Here is a 21,705-nt window from a genome sequence, read left to right on the forward strand (position 1 = left end):
GAGTTAGACTCAGCAACCTTCCCAGGCAATCTGTATCAGTGTTTGTTCAGTGTTTCCTAATATTCAGAGGGAACCTCCTGCATTTCAGTTTATCCCCACTTCCTCTGGTCCTGTCACTGTGCATCAATGAAAAGATCCTGGCTCTGTCTTCTCTAAACCCTTCAAGTGTAGAGAATATTCTCATTAATAAATATATAATGAATGAGCCTTCTCATATTCAGGCTAAACAGTTTCCGCTCTCTCAGCCTTTCCTAATAGACGAGAACCTTCAGTCCAGTTCCCTCATCCTTTTTTTGACCCTTCATTGTACTCCCTCCAGTATGTCCATGCTTCTTTGATACTAGGAGCCCACAACTGGACCCAGCACTCCAGGTGTGGCCACACCAGTGTAGAGTAGTGGGTCAGGATCACATCCCTCAACCTTCTGGCAACACTCCTCCTAAAGCAGACCAGGATACTGTTATCTTCCTTTGCAGAAAGAGCATGTTGCTGGCTTGTGTACACCAAACCTTCACCAACAAGCTGAAGGAGCAGTTTTATTTTTATCTGTTGGGCAAGTCAGCAGGCTGACAGAAAGAAACCCCAGCAGTTAACATTTCAGGAACACAAGTTGACTCTAACAACAAGAGGAGCCATATTATCAAATAAGTCCCTTAGTATTTCTATTGTTTATGTAACTTTTAATATCAAATAGAGATGAATATTTGCTTCCATATTAATCTTTTAAAAAATACTGCATGCTTCCCTCCATAATCAGAGCAGAAAGATAGAGGCAAGACTGTGAAAGTCTATCCTCCCATCGCTAGAGAGAATTAAGTTAATCAAATTCTGAATTCTGGGTTTAATGCCAGTGGAGCATGAGTCATTTCTCTACTTGCTGAACACTTAAAATTAAAAAATTAACACCTGAGAGTTTAGATTATTTTGTATGAAGGAAAAAATTAACTTTGTCTTGGCAACCAGACTGGTTTATCTCAGGGATTTTTAAAGCTCTGTCTTAAATTTTATCTATCATTTTTTAAAAACATATAAATCAATAAACTCTTTTAAATGGAGAAAAGTATCAAAGCTACCAAAAAGACAAAAAACCCCCAGTAAAAAGTCAGAACTGTTTTGAAACAATTTAAAATATCTTTTTGCAGACTTTAAGAGGTTTTAAAAGACTAATAAAGTTGGAAAATTATATAAAAAAGTCCTCCTTTTTTATGAATAGTACATTAGGTAATTCTATTTTTTAAGGAAGGAATATTATACCAAAATCTGCTCCCTGTGGTATTATAATGGCTGTTCTTCACAACAACAAAATAGCACTTTGAAACTACTTAGACCATTACTTAACTTGCACCAGTAGGAAAAAAAAGGGGAAATTTACTGTGCCATTACACATGTAAGAGTCTTACCTAGACTTTCCACAAAAAAAAATGGGCATTTTCGCATTGCGGGATTATACTTTGCCTAAAGCTTTGGCAAAGTTAAAACCAACCAAAACCAAAAAGACTTTGAAAACCAGTTTTCTTATTTTCCCCATTTGTAACTCTCCAGAATGAAATTAACTTCATCAATAAATAAAATCCCTAATATTACCTGCTCAGTGAGCAATCTTGCAAATTGTTTTCTTGTCTACCATTATCCTTTGATTTCTTCCAGTAGCTAAATATATCCTTTATAGATTACAACTTTTCACTAACATTAGCTTGTTAACTTAGACGTTCTTTACTAGACAGTGGTGCTACCATTCAGTGCCATTCTCCATATGTTGCTCAGTGTGGTCTGTAATAAGGACTCTTAGCACCTGGACCATTTCTCAGTTCTCCTACTCCTCATCAATAGTTCCTGCCTCATATGTACATCACTCAACATCCCACGCATACATTTCCTTGCTGGTTCTTTTTTTCTATTTGGTTTGTTGATCTGTTTTTGTATCAGTCTCTAAGACCACTTTCCCCTAGAAAGACAATTTACACTTGTTGATGAAAAGATGTAGAATTGTTACTTAAATTATAAGTTAATAAACTTTCCTTTGCCAAGCTTTTTTTTTTTTTTTAATTTTCATATCTAACAGGTTTTTTTCTTTCTTGAAGGTTTGACATAACTATATCAGAGACATCCTTGTTCTTTACTTCTCATTAATATTTGATAAATGGACATCAAAGCCTACATAAGCCTGAAGGGCTACTAGGTAGGATAATTTCTAGGATTGGTAAGGCAGCATCTCACTCCTGCAAAATTAAACTAGGCATGGTTTGCATCAGGGTCTCAGGGCTACACATCAATGTTAGTTACTGTAACTTGGTTCCTCTCATAGTCAGGAATTTGGATCACCTCAAATATTCTTTAAAAGCACAGCTGAAAATAAATGCACTTGATCTGGACACAATTCTTTTTTAATGAGTCTCAGATTGTTCACCAAAATGTAAAACTTTTTCACAGATGTACATCAAGCACTAAGCAAGAAAGTAAAAGACCCTATCATAAGCTTTTTGTTATCTCATGAATTATCCGAATATTGCTTCAAATAATGCAATGCACTTCCTCTCATTCTCACTGTTTATCTTGGTCTGCAGATAAGCCAAAAACTTAAATGTGTTGGTGTAAAACCTCATCTGAAAAGAGCACCACATTGAGAGTTTCTACTTGCTCCCTTTAAGTAAATGTTATGTAGGAATAATAAAGTCCATAAACATCAACGCCTTGTAAATGCTGTCTAGTCACATCTGGGTGGATTAATCATAAGGAAAAAAAAAAGAAAAAAAAGAAAAAAAACAAGCTCCCTGCTTCTTTTTATCATGCCAGCATAAAAATTCTATAATTTTTTCTAAATAAAATAAATTAATAAAATACAGAACAGTGCATCAAGCTTAAAAACGAGAAGCTAAGAAGGACTCTAAATGAACCAACAGTTAACAAATCCCACGTTACAGGGACAAAAAGGCAGGAGGATCAGAGAAAGCAGAAAGTTAATGCCCTCACTTTGAAAAACAAAAAAAAATGGAATTTTTGTTTCCTTGAAGATTTCCCTAATCTGATGTTTTATGAGAATAATTTGTAATCTGAGAGGTTCACAGAAACTTGAAGTCACCTTTCTGTATGAAGATCCCAAATTTGATGCTTATACCAAATTGCTTCAACTCCCTACTCCCTGCCAGAACGCCCAAGCATTGTCTGATGCCAGGGGAGTGAGTTACAAGGAACACAAAAGGATTGGTCTATATTAGTTTTAGTGCATTTCTGTGCCAACCATATGAAAACATGTGAAAAATATCTTGATAGATTTCAGACGTCAACTCCACTTGTCTCTACCTAAACCAACCGTAATTTCATTTGTGTAAAGTCATGATGCGAATTCCTAATAAATAATTCAAGTGCAGGAAAATTACTAACATAAGAAAGTTTGCAGTGTCAGGTAGCCATGGTCTAAATCCAAGCAAGATACACAGGTATAGGCTGACAATTAAGGAAATTATTCAGGATTGTTATATGAAAAATAAAACCTCTGAACAGTAGATCAAGCCTTTGAAGTAGAAAATTACCTCTGTCTAGCCAGGAGAGATCAGATAATAGATTAAGTAACTATTGCTAGTAACAAACTTCTGGCCTCTCTAAAAACATTTTAGCCCTTGCCTGTCTTGACATGACATTTCAGAACTCCCCCTCTTCTCTCCATCTGACCACTGGACGTAACAACTCATCCATGTTAAGAGCCTATTTTTACAAGGAAAAAATACCTACAATTTTTCTGTGACCCATGTTTTATCAAGTTAAAGTCTTCTTTTTGAAAGACCATTTTTTACTTAGATAAATAAGAGGAAATAATTACAAGATCATTTTCATTATGCTAGCAAAATATTTTATATTATGAAACAGTCAATGTCAGTGCATCTTAAGATACTTATTCTTTAACATGTTTGGAAGTTGTGTTATTTTTTCTTTTCTTTTAGATATCTTAATTACATTCTTAGGTGTGAAAGGCTATTAAATTACAAAATACATTTAATTTAAGGAAAGGTTTATATTAACCGGGATGCATTGTTTCTTAACAGTCAATGTAATTTGCCTTTTTTCTTCAGAACTAAGTTTATTTCGATCAAAGAAGAAGGATTTTAAGAACAATTCAATACACTTTCTCTTTAATTTGTCATACCTCATCACTGACCCACACTGGACATTTATTTGTTTGCTTGTTGTACTAAAAATCTGCAACGCAGCTCAAGATCTAGGATTTACTTTTATGTTACCTGAACATGTAAAGACTGTATGTACATAACACATCTAGGGCTCTGGTGATCAAATTATATGTTTAAATAGATAACTCTTCCACAGTTACAAGAATATTACTTCCAAATCACATATTACATTTGCATCACTACAAAAATTATAATTCCACAGTAAATAAGAAAGGAGGTTCAAAAGAGATGAAAACCATAAAAATCATACATAAAATCGTAAGTGCTCCATTCTGAGTTATATCCTACTTGAATTCTTCCAAACATGTGCCTCCCATATGAAACTGGGAGGGAAATGATTCTGCGACTCCATCTACTGAATGTTATTTCCACTGTGCAGAGACCTGGAAATTGCCTGGGCAGAGGAAAAGGTCTGAATTTACATAAATAGGTTTCTGTTTTGCATTGCACACTACCTTCCTATCATTTAATTTCCAACCAAAAAAAAAATAGAAGCAGAAGAGAGAGCTACAAAATGCAACCGTTCATCCTCTTATTTCTTAATAGTGGCCCACATACTACCATCTGTTGTGTAATACCACACAAGCAGTAATGTAACAGAGCAAAAGCCAACACGGCGGCAAGGAGCAGGAACTCCAGTGAGTGATGCCCAGACAGTTAAAGAACCACCTCAAAACAGAGACAGCACGGCAACAGCAAGAGAGCGATACAAGAAGCAAGAGTTATGTTAATTATCATCTCAAGAAAAGGGCAAAGGAGGCACCAACATGCTAAAACTACTCCGAATGCTGCTGCCAGTCTGCAAAAGGAGAAAGGGAAATGTTGGCTCACTGCGGATGAAAGGACTACAGACAGGATCTCAAAGCAACTAAACATCTGTCTCCAGCTTGGTTTTCAGTCATACTATCTGCAGCTAGCAGCAGCTCCTTTGACATTACTAAATCCAATCACCACAGAGTAGAAGTTTTGTTACAGCTTCAGACAGAGCTGGATGTGATCTTGGCTCTTAAAAAAGGCAGTGTGCTGCCTGAAAAGCGTAAAGACCTTTGGGACCAGGGAAATGACTGCATTAACAGAAGCACAGGCTGTACATCAAGTGAAGGGACTCTTCTTCTTTACTCAGCACTCATTAGATCACATCTATAATACCATGTCCAGTTCTGGAACTCCAATGAAATTGATAAGACAAAGTGAGTTCAGAGGAAGGTCCCCAGGACAGTCAGAGCTGGACCACCTGCCCTGTGCAGGGTAGCTTCTCCAGCCTGCAGCTAGGATGGTTTTGGGGGCATCAAACTGCCCCAGTGCCTGCAGGGAGGTTATCTAGGAAAGAGAGTCAAGCTTTTCACAGCTGTGTCTGGTGGGAGGAAGAGGGAACACAGGCATAAATTGAGACAAGAGATGTTGAGAACGCATACGAAGAGCAATATTTTCACCAGAAAGAAAGCCAAGCAGTGGGGCAGGCAGCCCAGAGAGACTGTGGTCTCCACCCCTGGCAACCCAACTGGACAGTACCCTGCGCAACCACGTTTGCTCAGACCTTTGACCTCAGAGGTGGCTCTACTGTGAGCAGGAGTTGAACAAGAGAACTCTTCAATTCCATTAACTTTTGAGTCTAAGAAAGGGATGCTAACAAACCTCTAAGGATATTTGGCCCTTGTGGGTTTGGGTAAACCATTAGGGGATTAGAGTATCTAAGATAAAACACATTTTCCTGACTTCAGCATATTTTGAAAAAGAACAGCAATCAACAATAGCATCAGGGGATGCAAGAGACTGAAAAACATGACTTGAGATAAAAATGTACTAAGAGGCATTAAAAAAAAAAAAAGAAAAAAATTTCATGACAGAATAGCAAGTCTTAAACCACAAGATTACAAGAGAAACATAATAAAGCAACATAATGGGGGAGAGGAGAAATCCCAAGATCAGAGAAGTGAAAGAATGGATCATAAAAGGGCAAAAACAATTCACAAAGAGAACAGTTTTTCCCATCTCTGCATGCAGATTTACCCTTGGAATATAAGTTGTTATGGTAACAACACTCTCAAGGAATTTTGCCAAAGAATGGCATATCAGCCTCTAGGGCAGGTCTCCAGCTGTTATTTCAGAGGATTAAGTGTTTAAGAAACTTCTACCAAGTAAATGTTGATCCCTGTAAGTACTAAATGGAAACCACGCCTATAACAACAGAAAGAATCTTGTCTGTTAACTGAAAAAGTAGATAATAAAAATAAATAAACAAAAATGGACAGAATTAATGAATATATTAAAAATAAATTAGGCTAAGTATAAGGTAGTTACATCAGGGCAAGAAAGTGAACTTCGATGGGAAGAAATATGCGTACATCTGATAGCAGATGGACAATGAATAATTCCTTTTTTCCCTCCAGATAAAACTGAGATTTAAAAAAATGAAGAAGTTTAAATTTTTCAGCATTTTTGGAGAATGTACATGGCATTATGTACATTTAGATTGAATATAAAATAACTATTTTAATTTTTAAAAATTTAAATAAATGCAAGAGAAAGAGAAATTTTTAATATTTACCTCAAGTCTCCCCCTTTTTAAGTCTTCACTATTGCTAAATATTAGTATATCTGACTTTCACATGGGCTACCACCAGGGTACCCATTTTCACTTTGTACTCTGACCACCTACCACATAAGCAGTTACAAACTCTTCACTTAGTCTCAGTGAAATCTAAAAAAATTAGGAATGGAAACCAAACTTGCTTGACTAGCTTTTGTTATGCCACCTTAAATGCTAGATTATCTGACAGTGTTTTAAAATCAAACCTACCAGGGCAGAGTAAGCATATTAAGTCATATAAGCTACCTTTAGCAGGGAAGGATGTAGGGATTTTCCCAAGCCAAGTTACTTTTTATCAAACTGTGCTGCTCTAATACTGCTAGAGTTGATCTGCTGCCTAACCCATAAAAACAAACAGCCTGCTGGGATTATTCTAGTTTTGGCTCGTAGCCTGGTGTTCTAAAGCAATAGTTAAAATATGATCAGTTCATGTGTATGTGGACCTATTCCCTTAACAAAATTTTAATTAGGATTTTTAAATACATACTGAAAAAAATGCATTCACACTTCAAAGACTATTTGTATAGACATTCATTTGCAATACAAAAATCCCATTTCCTTGCTGTCCTAAAGACCCTTTGAAACATGTTTTCCAGTCTGACCTTTCATTTTGAAGTACAATCTGAATACCAGACTACTGTGTATAGCATTAGAAAAAAAAGGGGAAAATACAGACTTCTATAAAAATGAATGTTGACAAAATTTAAACTACTGCCTTAATGCTGAAAGAACACTAATTTGAAACCCAGGCTCACACTGGAAAAATAACACTACGCTAGAGAGACGGCAGAGAGTGAAGATGATTCAGAACTGAAATAAAATAGATTTCACAATTATCTTTCCAAATTTCAGATACAATAAAAAAATGCTTTCAATACCTAACTTTCTGCTAGAGTTAGTAGGCATGCAAACAATGCTTATGCCTGAGAAATAAAATTGGGTATTTCATTACTGTAGTTTAATTATCCAAGTAGAGTAGACAACATTTCACAATGAATGTGTAAATGAATTAGATCACTATATGAGTGTTAATACCATTATGAGGCTTCTAAAATATACTAGACAGTTAGAAATTGTTTCCATGTTTTAGAGTTTTTGCTTTTAACATTCTCTAAGTACATGATTATGCTCAGATCTTTTCAATTTTTAGCCCAAATGTATTGGTTAATTAAAAAGAATATGTTACCTGTTTTTGACTAGAAAGAAAAGGAAAAACGTACTTTTCCAAAACTTTCTTTAAATTTTTCTCTTGGTTCACTTAAATTGGCTGACCTGTAATAGTTTCCAAATTTATCTTGTTAGAACAGCTCAATTAAAAATAAGTGTTTATTAACACAGACTAAATTTGAAAACAAATCACTTACGTGCAGTAATTGCTTGAGTGCAGTAAGTGATGGGTATATAATTCTTCCTCCTAAACGGCTAGTTATAACCCTAACCATGAAAGCTGTCACTGGATTGACAAACTGGGTCAGAAGTGTTTACAAGTAACTACAGGCTTTCAATGTACATAAATTATTATGGCTGTATCTATGCCATACATGATGCCAGTGGCTGAGCCACAGATTTAACTCCCCTTCCTATCCCTTTCAAACTATGAAAGACTTTGCCTGTAGGTCACTTCAGTCAGATCTGGAATCCATTGGGGAGCCTTGGGTCAGAACCAGGTGACAAAAATGCTGGCTTACTTCCATTGTAACACTCACAGGAGAAAAAAAAAAAAGTAAGAGTTGAGAGGAAACTCTTGATGCAGATTTTAAGGACCTCTCAGATGCTGAGTATCTGTTGAACTATCAAGAGCTATATTCTGAAAAAAAATAAATTACATTAGCCAGGAAAGGAGAAGACACATTGCCCTCCCTGTTCCTGGCTTTCTCACCACCTTTTGCCAAAGGGGAGGAAGACACACACAGGCACAGGGCTTAGCCAGGGTCTCTGCCACATTGATGGTCGTGGACAACAGCAAGTGGTGCAAGCCCATGTGTGTATATGTAGAAGCACAATCAAAGACATATCCACTAGCCTAAATGGTTTTGTTTGGTTTGGTTTTACAAAGCATTAAAACAATAAATACACACCCAGCACAAACCCAGTACTTTTTAGAACAACTTTCCTCTGTTGATTTTTAAAGGGTGTAAATTTGTCCCAGTGTCTTTAAAAATAACTCCCAACCCAATGGATTTTGATGCTGTTCTTAAACATAAACATAGGTATAATAGGTATTTCAGATATTCTGAAGGAAGTATTAATAGCATCAGACTACCTATGAGATTCCTGGGTGCTCATCAGAAAAACGCACGAACTAGAGGAAAAACGACCAGATATAGAAAGAAAATTAGTTACTTTGGTTTAATCTAAATTCAGCTCATGCCTGTACATGTGTGTGTACACATACACCCAAAGTAGTCCAAAATTCTTTGGGAGAAAAAGGTGAAAGAGAGAAAAATGCAATAAAGCAAAACTGAGGTAAAAAAAAATTAAAAGAGTGCAGTAATTTGGAAAAGAAGAAAAGGAATGATTCTAAACAGAAAAATCCTTCTTTTATGATTATTTAAAAGAGGGTGGGGGTTTTTTATAAACTTTTTGAAATGTTTTCATTTTATTTGTTTTTAAAATTAACTGAAATTTGTTGGCTGATAATTTGAAAATTCTTTTAGCTTAATTGTCATTGGGGATAAATTAATTTTGAGTATCTATTATGACAATTACATACAGCTACATTTTCAATTCTAATGCATTTTAATAACCTTCATCAGGCAGTGATTTGAATTTCAAATTTCCTTCTATTAAGAAGTAAAAATTAGATAGTTTTGTGCTAATTTTCATAATAAATTGCTCTTTATTTACTCTAAGTAAATCAAAACTTTAAATGAAACCTAGTACTCATAAGACTTACTATATTTCATTTCCCTTTATTAAGAAAAAGTAAATTACAGTGACAAACCTGTCTCCCCTCCCTCATATACCATAACCTGTTGTTTTTACCTGCCTGCTTCCTTTTATAGTTATTGTACAAGGGCCCATGCCTACTCCCATTTCCACACTGAAATGGTAAACATTCCCCAGCAACACAGACACATAATTCAGAGTAGCTTCAAGGGAAAACGTTGTCATTAGGAAAGAAAAAAAAAATTCTCACATAACACTGTTTTACTAGTGTTATAAACAGCAGGCTAGATAATTAGGTCTTTAACTTTCATCATGAACTTTTATTATTTATGTAGTATACACTTGAATAGTGAAAATAGACACAGAGAATATGGGAAAAAAATAAGCAGATTCGAGTGCTAAAGGCTAGGAAAGGAAGACCTCAATATTACTTTGACTGCTAGTTCTATAGGTCTAGTCCATAATTTTCTTGTTGTTTATGGCAGTGGACCCCACTGGGTGTGATTTACAGCCTTCCTACCCTGTATCTTAAGACAAATAAATACCTTTATGTTTAATGGCACCCTTTCTATACATACATTCTTTTATGCATATTATGACTATTTACACATAGTCATAATTAAACGATTGCATTTGATTTTTCATAACTATTTTTCACTGCAGTCAGAAAAAATGATAAATACCATTCTGTTGAATAGAGGCTTTATAAATTTGTTTGATTGTCTTAAATTCATACCGTTTTTCTGACTTAATAGTACACAACCTGATTTCTCTTGTGGTTCTTCTGTAATGGTCATCACACAAGTATATTTCACACAGATGATTTCAAAAATAATAATTTTCTTTCCCGCCTTCCTCAGTTCTGAGAGGTGTGGATTATATTGGCAGGGAAGAACATGGTGAAAACAAATGAAAATCAAAAATATGTCCTTTAAACTATTGATTTGAATTTAAGATATCCAGGACTCGGCTTTTCAACAATGCTGCATTAAAAAGGGGAATTTGATTAGTGCAAATCTCCACAGCAGAAGCCAGCTGTTTTATATCCTAGTTCAATTGTTTCTTCTTGATTTCCCCCCAAGGACCAGTGAGGACCTGCTTCAGAGACCTTAATTCCAGTCTCTCTTCTCATAAGTGCCTATTCCCCAGCTTCATCTGGGTCCCTGCTACTGAAACCCTCACTTCCAAACACATGCTCTTCGTATTTCAGAACTGGCCACTCCTGGGCAATGTCTGAGAAGTGCACACCTCCCTGCTGCTGGAATAAATGAGGTAGTATCATCAGAGAGCAATTTGCTTGGATGCCAAAGACTGAACAATCCCTCCTTGCTTTCTGTTAATGTGCACCCGTCCTGCTGCAAGACTGTCTTTGCCCCAGGTATAATGGAGCAGAAGAGAGAGACTATGTCCATGCTCTTTACTTCCTTGTTCACCTCTCTCTCATTGTTAGGAATTTTATTTCTGCACCAGTCTCCTTGGTTTTGTGCAGTCAACTAAAATAGATTTATTACCTCTAGTAATATACACTTTCTTCAAAATTTTCGCATTCCATTCTTCGCTTTAGCATTTCTCATATCAATTCTTTGAACAGCCTGCTTTCTATCAACCTTGATGTTTCCCACAGATATTCAATGGATAAGGTCTCTCACAAAGTGGTAGAACATTTATTTCTTTATTTTTCTCCCTTCCTCTATTTGGTCTATTTCTTCTCTAAGTTTTAATTTAACGATTTTCCTTTCCCTGTTACCAAGTGCCAGAGGATATACATACAGAGAATGGCTCCATGATCTCATCTCAAACACCTGCCCCTGTACTAGTCTACAGAAATGACAAGTAGTTATTACAGTGAATGTCAGGCTTTAGGTCTGAAAGAACCGGGGGAAACATATTTCATTACTCAAGAGAGAAAATTATCTGAATTTCCATCATATTTGAAGCTTTACAGATTACATGTGACATTTTAGCTGTCAAAGTCAGAAGTGTTTCAAAAAAATACACACAAAACACAGGTTTGCAAGGCTTTAAACTTTGCCAAAACATGGCTAGATTTTCATGGCAAAAGCTGAATATACATAACTGAGACACTGTGTTCTCTGCTGTAAAGCAACAACACAAGAGCAGTTCAAAGAAGAGTTCTCTTGAGACTGTTTTAAGGGACATTAGGAAGATATTTCTTCCATCATTAAAAATAGCTAAAGCATACTCAGGAGAGGACAAGACCAGTTTGACACAATACATGCGGCTCAGGAATATATCAAGAACTAGTAGCAACTTTAATTCATGGTTCACAGAAAAGTCTGTGTTGGATGGAACTCCTGGTCCACCTTGAAAGCAGGGTCTTTGATGAGGTTGCCAGGGCCTTTTCAAGCTAGGCCTTCAAGATTTCCAACAAGGAAATACTGACCTCTCTGCTTAGCCTGTTCTGATGTTTAGTTGTTCTCATGGCTATTTTTTTTTATTCTTTATATCAAGGTAATTTCCCCTGAAGTAACCTCTGCCCATTGACACTTTTCTTCTGGGCACCCTTGAGAACACCTCAGTCACCTTATCAAAACTGGAAGCCTGCTATTAGTTGCCCCCAGGCCTTCTCTCTTTGCTAGTGCAAACCTTCCTTCAGTCTTTGCTTCGGTCTCAGTTCCTTCAGTCTTTCCTCAAGTTCTCCAACCTCCAGATTCCTTACTGGCACTCTGTTTTTTCCTCTGTCTTGAATGGAGCAGTGAGGGGACCAGAATTAGGCACAATACTACAGGTATGGCTTAATAAGCTCTCAGCAGAGAGAAGCCTTCCAGGTCGAGCATCCTCGCTCTGCTGCCCGTGATCCTCCTGAGGCAATCCAGGACAGTGTTTGCCTTCATTGCTGCCGCACAGCTGGCTCAGCTCAGCCCACTGCCCTCGGGGCCTTCTCAGAAGAGCTGCACTCCAGCCATTCAGTTCCCAGTCTCTTTTACTGCTTTGGTTATCAGGTCTCAGGTGCAGGACTTCATGTTTAGTTTCGTAGAGATTACAGAGCCTCCATGCCTGGAGATATTCAAAACCCAGCTGACATGGGCAAGAACAGTGTGATCTGACTGATGCTGCTTTGAGCAGGGGATTGAACTACATGGGCTCCAGAGGTTTGTTCTATGCATGAATGGCATTTTGGAAGTTTTACATTGTAACTGTTTTTTCTCCTCCTGCTGAAATGTTTAAACATTCCTCCTCTATCCAATACTATTTTTTTCCAAGAAAAAGTTTCAGTCTTCCAGTTTGTGTTAATAACATAATGGGAATACAGGCTTCTATTTAAACAGCTGATTTGTAAGGGCAAGAGAGTCCCTTTTGCTGCCAAACTGTACACACACTCAACTACTAGTATGAATTATACTGTAATAAAGTGTACATGGATCTTCAGATAAGAACCACCACCAATAGGTCTTGGTGTGGCTTTGTGTTACAAGTAGAGATTATCTTTATTTTTCACACTTTTATTTCCCCCTTGATACTTAGATTCAGCCACTGATGCCACTGTTGAGGAGTTAAACGTCACCCATTGACATTGCTTCTTTATTTACCCTGTGAATTGACTCTTCAAATTAATACATTGTGACTCCAAGGTTTAGACAGATGAATGGAGTCCCATATAGGAAGGGACTATTTATGCATTTTAGATGCATGTTTGTAGCAGCTCAAAGTCGCGTCAGCATGCTCAACTAGATTTCTTCATTACATTGCTAAGGAAAGAAGACGTTATTGTCTTAACACAATCTTTGTTGAAAAAAGATTTTGTTTTATTAGTTTGCATGCTGCCCTTTGATGTGCTCAGACTCTATTAACAGCTTTATTACCAGCACAGCTCCAATTATTCCTGCAATTTGCTTTCTGGTGCATAGAATGCTTGCTTTGAACAACTGTGTTGTTCAAATACTTCTATATTTTAAGCGGGATCTGATAATTACTGCAAATCTTTTTGTTTGGTGTACGGAACTGAGTAATTTTATTAACAGTTATTAATTTAAATAGCATTCATTTTAATTTCATCAGTTGAGTAATAGCAGCCTACGAAAGCAACGTCCTTCATAACCTTCTCATACCAACCAGATGATTTTACTAGAAGACATTACTTGAAAGTGCTGTAAACAAATATTTGAAGAGAATTATGTGCCAAAATGGGGGAAAATAAGAATACAGTTTTTAGGAAAATTTAGTTATCTCTTCTGTGGAAGACTTGGCAAATAAGGGTGTAAAAACCACAAAAAGTATATCTGGGCACCTCTTTCAGCATCAAAGAGCAAAGACTTACAAAAAATAACTGTCAAATTCTTGATAATTTGCAGATAAAAGCTTGCAAAATATTATTCAAAACTAACATAGTCACACACACATTCACTGGGTTCCTAAGAAAATGCTACTTTGAGATCACTATTTTCACATTTTCTGAAAGAAATTCTGTGGAAAAAAAATGACCATACTGTTGCCTTAAGGTTTTTTGTTGTTGATTGGGGTTTTTTTAATTTTATTTTTGATTTTTAATTTTTAGAAGTAGTTATGTAGATTTTAGAAGCAGCTGCATTTATTCCCTCACCCTTTAGCACAGTAGTTACACATACACCCAATCCTCTTACCCCATTCCATATTTCCCATATCAAGTTCCCCTAAATTCCAGTAGCATATTTAGTCTTCTTTTCAAGGTAGGCCTTCATTTTGTTTAAGAACATCTGCTCCCTGGCATGGACCACCAGATATCACCCAGAACTTTGGACAAGCTCCAAGGATGGTGTGCCCTGAAGAAGAGGAAGATGATGAGAGAAAGGTCCCAAAACAACCCCAGACTCAATTCCGGAGGGGCAGGTCAGGGGTGGAACGGGGCAAAGGCCGGAGGGTGGATAAATCAGGGATTGGATGGACATTATTATAAAATTGTAACACTGGGTCGGGGGGCAGGGCATGACCATTATAACCCCAATGCCTGAGAGGCATCATTAAAACCTTCCCTTACCTTCCCTCCAAATTAAGTTGCCTGGAGTTTTTTTCTCCCTGAATTTTATTTAGGCAACAATACTTTTAAGGAAGGACCATTAGGGGAACAGAGGGAAAGGAGAAAGTGTTCAAAGATTGGGATGATTTTCAAAGCAAAAATTCAAAATTTGTGAATGTGACCAGATCTTCATAAGGTATTCCTATTCATGCTTTGTAGAATATGAATTTTTGAGTGAATTTGACCAGATGAGAAAGTAAAGACTTACTGAGGAACGACAGATCAACAAACAAATAATAGAAGCATAATGGTCAACAGAGCAAAACCAGACAGGTTTGAAATTGCCATTTTGAAAAACAGACAGTATAACAATTATACCAAGGGAAAAAAAAAGCACAGAAGGGGAATTCAAATAATATTCAAATTTGAATGCAAATCAAATGTTACAATATATCTTATCACAAAAAGCACATCAATCAAGCCTAACAATTACATTTTGACAGATGGTTATCCAACTTCCTTTTTGAGAATGCCTGTGCATCTAAGAAGCCATGCAATATCATAAGTAATAATAGTAGCATGCCAGATTATAGATGCCCATAAGGAGCCTTGCACAACTTCTGATTTGTAGTGAACATGAGCAACACAAGAGTCTGAAATACTCCACAATAAAACAGGACTCTTGGACAAACCTACAGTAAACGGTAGGCCAGTTCACATTTTTTTAGTGACTAGAAGTGTTATTTAGGCAATTTGGCAGTGTCTAGAGTACATGAAGGAAAAGAACAAACCAGAACAACCCAAAGGTAACTAAATGGAAACCATGGGAGAGAAGTTCTTATAAGGATTATGGTAATGTTACCATATATAAAGATTTTTATTTTTCATTTCAGAGTTGTAATTACATTTGAGATTTGTATGAGCTAGCATGTAGATGACTGTGGCAAAATTTAGTTGTTTTCAAAAGAATCAGGAATTCACTTATCCTGAATAAACACCTCGTGATTTAAGATCATCTCAATTACAGACTAGGAACTGTGCTGTAGAAGAATGAATATCTTATTGTATCTGAATATAGTGTTTTTAAACACAAATATAACCTATCCCCTCCTTCCTCTTACCAAACAGGACTATGAACGTACAACAGAAACTATGGGTGTGTGCTTGTGCACACATGCACAGGAGGTCATAATGCCAAGACTTGTTCAAGAAACTGCTGTAGCTGATATAACAACTTGCCATAAATCACTGGGATTGCATTCCATAAGTTTCTTCAGGACAATCAGGCAGAGAAAGAAAATTGTAAGGTATCTCCCATTGTGTGGCCCTGGCCACAAATATGATTCAGTGAATTACAGTTAAAAGGGTACTGCTATTCTTTTTCTTGATTACTATCTATTTTTGTGGACGCATTATATAACACGTGCTTAACACCATCTGTCTCATATATATTTTTGACTATCAGAAGTCATTACTAAAATGTGCAATTTATTTCATTTTGCATTTGCAGATTTATATAAAGCTCATCATAATCGAACAAAATGACAGGAAAAACTATTAAATAACATAAATCTGAAAACCTTATCCTACTTAAATCTTGCTAACTTAAAACTCAAAACCTTAGATATAGCTGTTGTTTACACAATCTTAACAGAACAATCTCACATATTGGGGGGATTAAGTCAGTAAGTCTTGAACTCTATACTAGACATCAGCTATTTACAGATTCAAACTCCTCTTGCTCCAAGATAGCTATATCTTGTCAGGAACAGACCCAACTCACAAGACCTTTGCTTCAAGTAAAGGTTATTTAACTTATAAGTGAAAAAGAAGCGTGCATGAATGGAATTGGAAATTTTACAAGGAATGGAAGAATCCTTGTTTGTTGATTCTCATTCTTGTATTTATGGACTACCATTACTAATTCAGCTATGTCATCATTAAGTTCCATTTGGGCTCTTGAGTAACAATGTTCTCCATGTAGCTGGGCCTAAAGTATCTATGATCAAGTTTATGACACACAGACATCTCTGCAGAATCCTCCCTTGCATAACCACACTAGAACATGTCACGTTTCTCTACAGTAAACCCCAATGCAAAAGTGCTTATTTCTACTCTCTTTTTTGCACATTTTCTTCATACTCTTGGGTCTCTGGCAAGCTTTTTGCCCCCCATGGTTCAGAATCTGTATTTATAACCAGTCTTTATTCTGGTTAGTTGCTCTTCAAACTTTACTTTGCCCTTTCTAATTCCGCTTTAACAATTCATTGGTCAACTGTGTAATGTTTTTCCTGGTTCACTTGGATGCACTTCAGGTTTTGTGCTTATTACTAGTAACCTTCATGTTGTTACTTAACCACTTTTATCTCCTGTAATGCTCCTGCAAACCTCTCCTAATGGGTAACAGGCACTGGTACTGTCTGATCAATATGTCTCCAAAGCCTGAAAGAATTTCACTTTTTACATACCTTATATCTTCTATTACAGAAATAGGCAAGCTTGTTATATATGACCTCTTTTAAGCTGGTAAAGCTGTGGTGTCTGTTTTTGGCCCTTTCTGATAGTGTAGAAACAGATATCAAGAACTTACCCACCCCTGGGACGGGCACAGAGCTACTGCCATTTTATGCCCCTTTTGGAGGGAGCACTGGGAGTTAACACAGATGTTCTGCACAACCTCTACAATGAATGTTCAAGGGAAAACAGTACAGCTGAGCAATAACTTACCTGAGCAAGAGAGTAATGATATACATTTACAGTAATGAGAAGTTTTAATTTGATACCAGAAACTGGAGTGAACAGATGAGGTCACATTTTGGTTAATGAATGTAATATGCACTGCTGCTGTCAGGAGGCACTTGTCTAGGAATAATGTCATTACTGTTATTTATAATAAGAAAATTACTAGTTAAAAAAACAACAGGGAAGCAATGCACAACAGCAATTTACAGAAATTGTAGAATAACAAATAAACCCATATATAAACTGGATAGTGGCTGAGGGGGAGGGAGTCTACTTTCTAAAGATGCCAGCTTATTTACTCATTAATGAATATTTCTTTAGGATATGTATACCAGAAAGTCTTTATTTTTAATTCTCTTAGCTTTATGCTACCAGTTCTTGTTTTTTTCCTTTGTTTAGCCCCTTCTATAACTCACATTGCCCAGTACACAAGTTTATTACCTAAGTATAGCAGACATACAATCATCTAGGTAAAATACTTTAAAGAGGAATTTCATTGACCCTCATTTCAAGCTCAAACATAGTGGAGATCTTGATGGATATCTTTTATTGAGGTACTGCTTGTGATCCTGGATACTGATTTGAATGCAGATAAATCAAAGATACTAATTTTTGTTGTTTCCGCTTGAGATGTAACATTTTCTTCTATAATTCTGCATGAGAGCTAAAAAAATTGCACAATACAATACAATCTCTGTGCTACTTCTAGACCTTCCTCCAATGTAACCTAGACTGATCTGAAAGTCTGAAGGACATAAGTTCCTAGACAATCACAGTGGACAATAACAGTCCCACGCCATAGCACCCACTTTCTTCTACTAGTTACAAAGAGACTGTACAAGAAAAAGGATCTGAGGTTCGATATATATAGTCTTATATGAATATTAGAGTGTGAGCAGTGCCTCTTGCCCCTTTAAGCATGTTGTCCTTTCATAAGGATTCAGGCTTGCAACTTATATTTTAGTATCTCTTAAAACACCAGTTTTCCTTTCCTCAATATTTAATAATTATTTTCCATTGATTCTCAGAGTTCAGAGTTAATCTTAAACTTGAATACTATATGCCTTCCTTATATTTTGTGAGTGAATAAAGAAATTGAGAATTTCAAAACAGGGCTAACAGTTTGCACTGGCTAGAAATAAATATGCATTTTGAACAACTTCAAAATATAACAAACCACTTAACAGCTCTAGAAAAGAAAGAGAATCAGGGTATTTTCATCCAATACCAGGAATCAAATAACTATACTTGATCCTACAGCGACCTACACTGTTCCATCAATAGTTACACTTGATGACTATTCACAAGTCATGCACATCAATTTCACCACTATTTCATTTATTGGAATGGAGGTAACTGAGGAGAATAATCACTATGAAATAATAAAATATCCTTGAAAAAAAAATCAAGCCAAATAATAAGATTCAGGATTTCTATTTTTGAATATATACCTTCAGAAATGATTTCATGGCTTTATTTGAAAAATGGGTACAATCCAAGCGAATATATAGAATTCCTCTTTCTCTACTGCGAGAAGCCCATTATCCTTTTAAATAGGAAAGAGTATTCATTTCTTTCTCATCCCACTCATTTTGCTCAAGAAACGGAATAAGAAGGAAAAAAGGGATGAAAAAGAGTAACACCCCTGCTTTCCATTTTGCAGATGGCCACTCTTCCATCAATACTACAACATTCATCTGCATCTGTATCTATGGTTATTTTCTTAGCTTTTCAAACGATTCTTGTATTTCATATTATTTTTCTACAATGACAACAGTTGACAAGCAACATGGAAAGTCCGAGTCCCTTTTAAAATAAAGTATGCTATAGGCATAACGCTCAAAAAAGAACTAAAAAAAAATAACTTCCCCCAAAGGCTTCTACAAAAGCTGTGGCCATGTTGGAAGCCCATGTTGGAGCAGGCTCCTGGCCTGTGGGCCCATGGAGAGAGGAGCTTATGTTGCAGATGTTGGTAGGACTTGTGATTCCATGGGGTACCCACGCTGGAGCAGATTATTCCTGAATGACTGCACCCCATGGGAGGGACACATGCCACAGCAGTTCATGCAGAACTGCAGCCTGTGGGAAGGACTCACTCTGGAGTAGTTTGTGGAGGACTGTATCCCATGTGAGGGACCCCATGCCGGAGCAGGGGAAGGGTATGAAGAGTCCTCTCCCTGAGGAGAAAGGAACAGTAGAGACAATGTGTGACGGACTGATGGCAGTTTCCATTCCCCATTCCCCTGTGCTACTTAGAGTGGGGAGGAGGGAGAGAAAACCATGCATCAAGTTGAGCTCAGGAAGAAGGGAGGGGTGGGGGAAAGGTATTTTTAAGATTTGATTTTATTTCTCTTTACCCTACTCTGATTTGATTAGTAATAAATTAAATTATTTCCCTGAGTTGAGTGTGCCTGTGATGGTAACCAGAGACTGATCTCTCCCTGTTCTTATTTCGACCCATGAACCTTTCACTATATTTTCTCTCCCCTGTTTAGCCAAGGAGAGGAGTGACAGAACAGCTTTCGTGGTCACCTGGCATCTAGCCAGGGTGAATCCACCACAGCTATAAACTCAAACCATCCAATTAATCCCTTTAAAGACCTATCATTGTTACATTTTGAAAGCAAAAGTTTGTTTTTTTTCTTTTTAATTTATGTTGAAGGGTAGAATCACTTTTGCCCTCCTCCACACAGGGAACAAACGCTGACATTGTGGTACATTAGTGAAAGTGCTGATAGTTTAGTACTTGTCAGTCTTAAACCCAGATAGCAACTGAATGTAAGAAGTTGGATTTTTGTCAATATGAAATTACCAGGGCTCTTTTTCTTACAAATATTCACAGGATAATTTCCTGGAATTTATTAGATATACATTTTTCATTTAGAGATACCATAAGGCTACTAGAACTTAAAGGCTAATTTGTAGTTTTATGATGAAAACATCAGATTTGCCTTCAAGAGATCTGGGCTTACATCCACACTTTTTCACTGTTTGCTGTGTGGCCCCTGGTTGAGTCTTCTTTGTGTTTCAACTTGACAGTTTTAATGTAATATCTAACATTGACATGACATAAGCTAAAGATGAATTGAGAGAAGATGATAGTACAAGCACCGAGCCCTGCCCTATTTTAGGATTAACTAACGTGAAGTCTACTGACAGACTTTGGGGGGGGGGGCGGCTGATAACAGTACTTTACAAGACAGAAAGAAGAACCCATGCTCAAATATCTTGTTTCCCATCACAGAAGTGCAGGTGACAGAGAAAGCACGGAGTATCTCACTCAGTGAATCCCATCTTCTTACTGCTAAAAATTCTTGTTGTTGACAGACCCTGTAAATCTCGAAGAGTTCTCAGAAAAACCTTATGTATTCAATGAGTGTCACCGTTACAACTGAGGCATTTAGCATTTTCAGAATTTGTTCAATACTTAGTTAATAAGTACCTATTCAACATTTGAATAGGCACACAATTTTACACATTCCCGAACAGCTAATGTTTAAATAAAGAACCCCACATTATTCTGTCACTTCACACACATTGAGGGTTTTGTGCTCATCTAGGAAAAACCAGTGTGATATCTCACCTGCATCACTGAGACTTAGAGACATTTTACTGTGCTTTTATTGTCAGGATTAGGTTTTCAACAAGACTCACTGTATTGTTTGCAAGGTAGACATACTAAGACCACACTCTTCCCAAAGATGAGTGGTAAACAGGCAATGCTTCAGTTCATGACACGACTTACCTTGTGAAAGTTCCTGAAATATGCTGCCTTCTCATCTGGAAATTTTTCTAACCTCCTGGGCCCTTTACTGGAAGCCTTCTTGAAAACCAACCAACAACGCCTGAAAATCTGCAAACAAAATCAATGGCTTCTATTAGTTTTTTCTTTAAAGGTGGACAGTAACATAAATGCATTCAGTTACATAACTGACTTAGGAAGATATTTTAAAATGACAAAGTCTGGAAAATTCTGAGAACATCAACAATTTCTACACAAGTATACTCAATCTGTCTTTTTATACTTTTTGATTGTCAGTCATTTGTAGACTTTTTTGCTTCAATTTCTTTCACGAATGCCAAATTTGACAATTCCTGAGATGTAAGTAAATCCATGGACTTTGAGTATGAAAGGAATTGTAAGACTGTCTTTAGAGAAAGTATCTTCAGAAATCACTTCACACATTTCTATCTTTCACATTTGTCTGTGCTCTATTTCTATGACAGTATTGATATCATTTAGAAACACTTGTTGCAGCTTTTAACAGAACACAGTAATCAGCAGTCAGCATTGCCTTGTGTACCCAGAAAAGAAAACACAAGGTTGAAGCAAGCACTAATGTGAC

The 21,705-nt window shown here is 36.7% G+C and overlaps 1 protein-coding gene across 1 annotated transcript in view; it reads right to left on the reverse strand.

Moving 5' to 3' along the window:
* The window catches only part of DOK6 (docking protein 6), a 247,241-nt gene that overhangs the window by 130,589 nt on the left and 94,947 nt on the right, over positions 1-21,705 (reverse strand). The window contains exon 2 of the mRNA XM_027723126.2: positions 21,105-21,212. Coding sequence (XP_027578927.1) covers positions 21,105-21,212 — 108 coding nt within the window. The remainder of the gene's footprint in view (positions 1-21,104; positions 21,213-21,705) is intronic.

Source organism: Pipra filicauda, unplaced genomic scaffold (assembly GCF_003945595.2).
Source record: "Pipra filicauda isolate LSUMZ 115617 unplaced genomic scaffold, ASM394559v2 scaffold61_size3293851_pilon, whole genome shotgun sequence".
Classification (NCBI taxonomy): Eukaryota; Metazoa; Chordata; class Aves; order Passeriformes; family Pipridae; genus Pipra; species Pipra filicauda.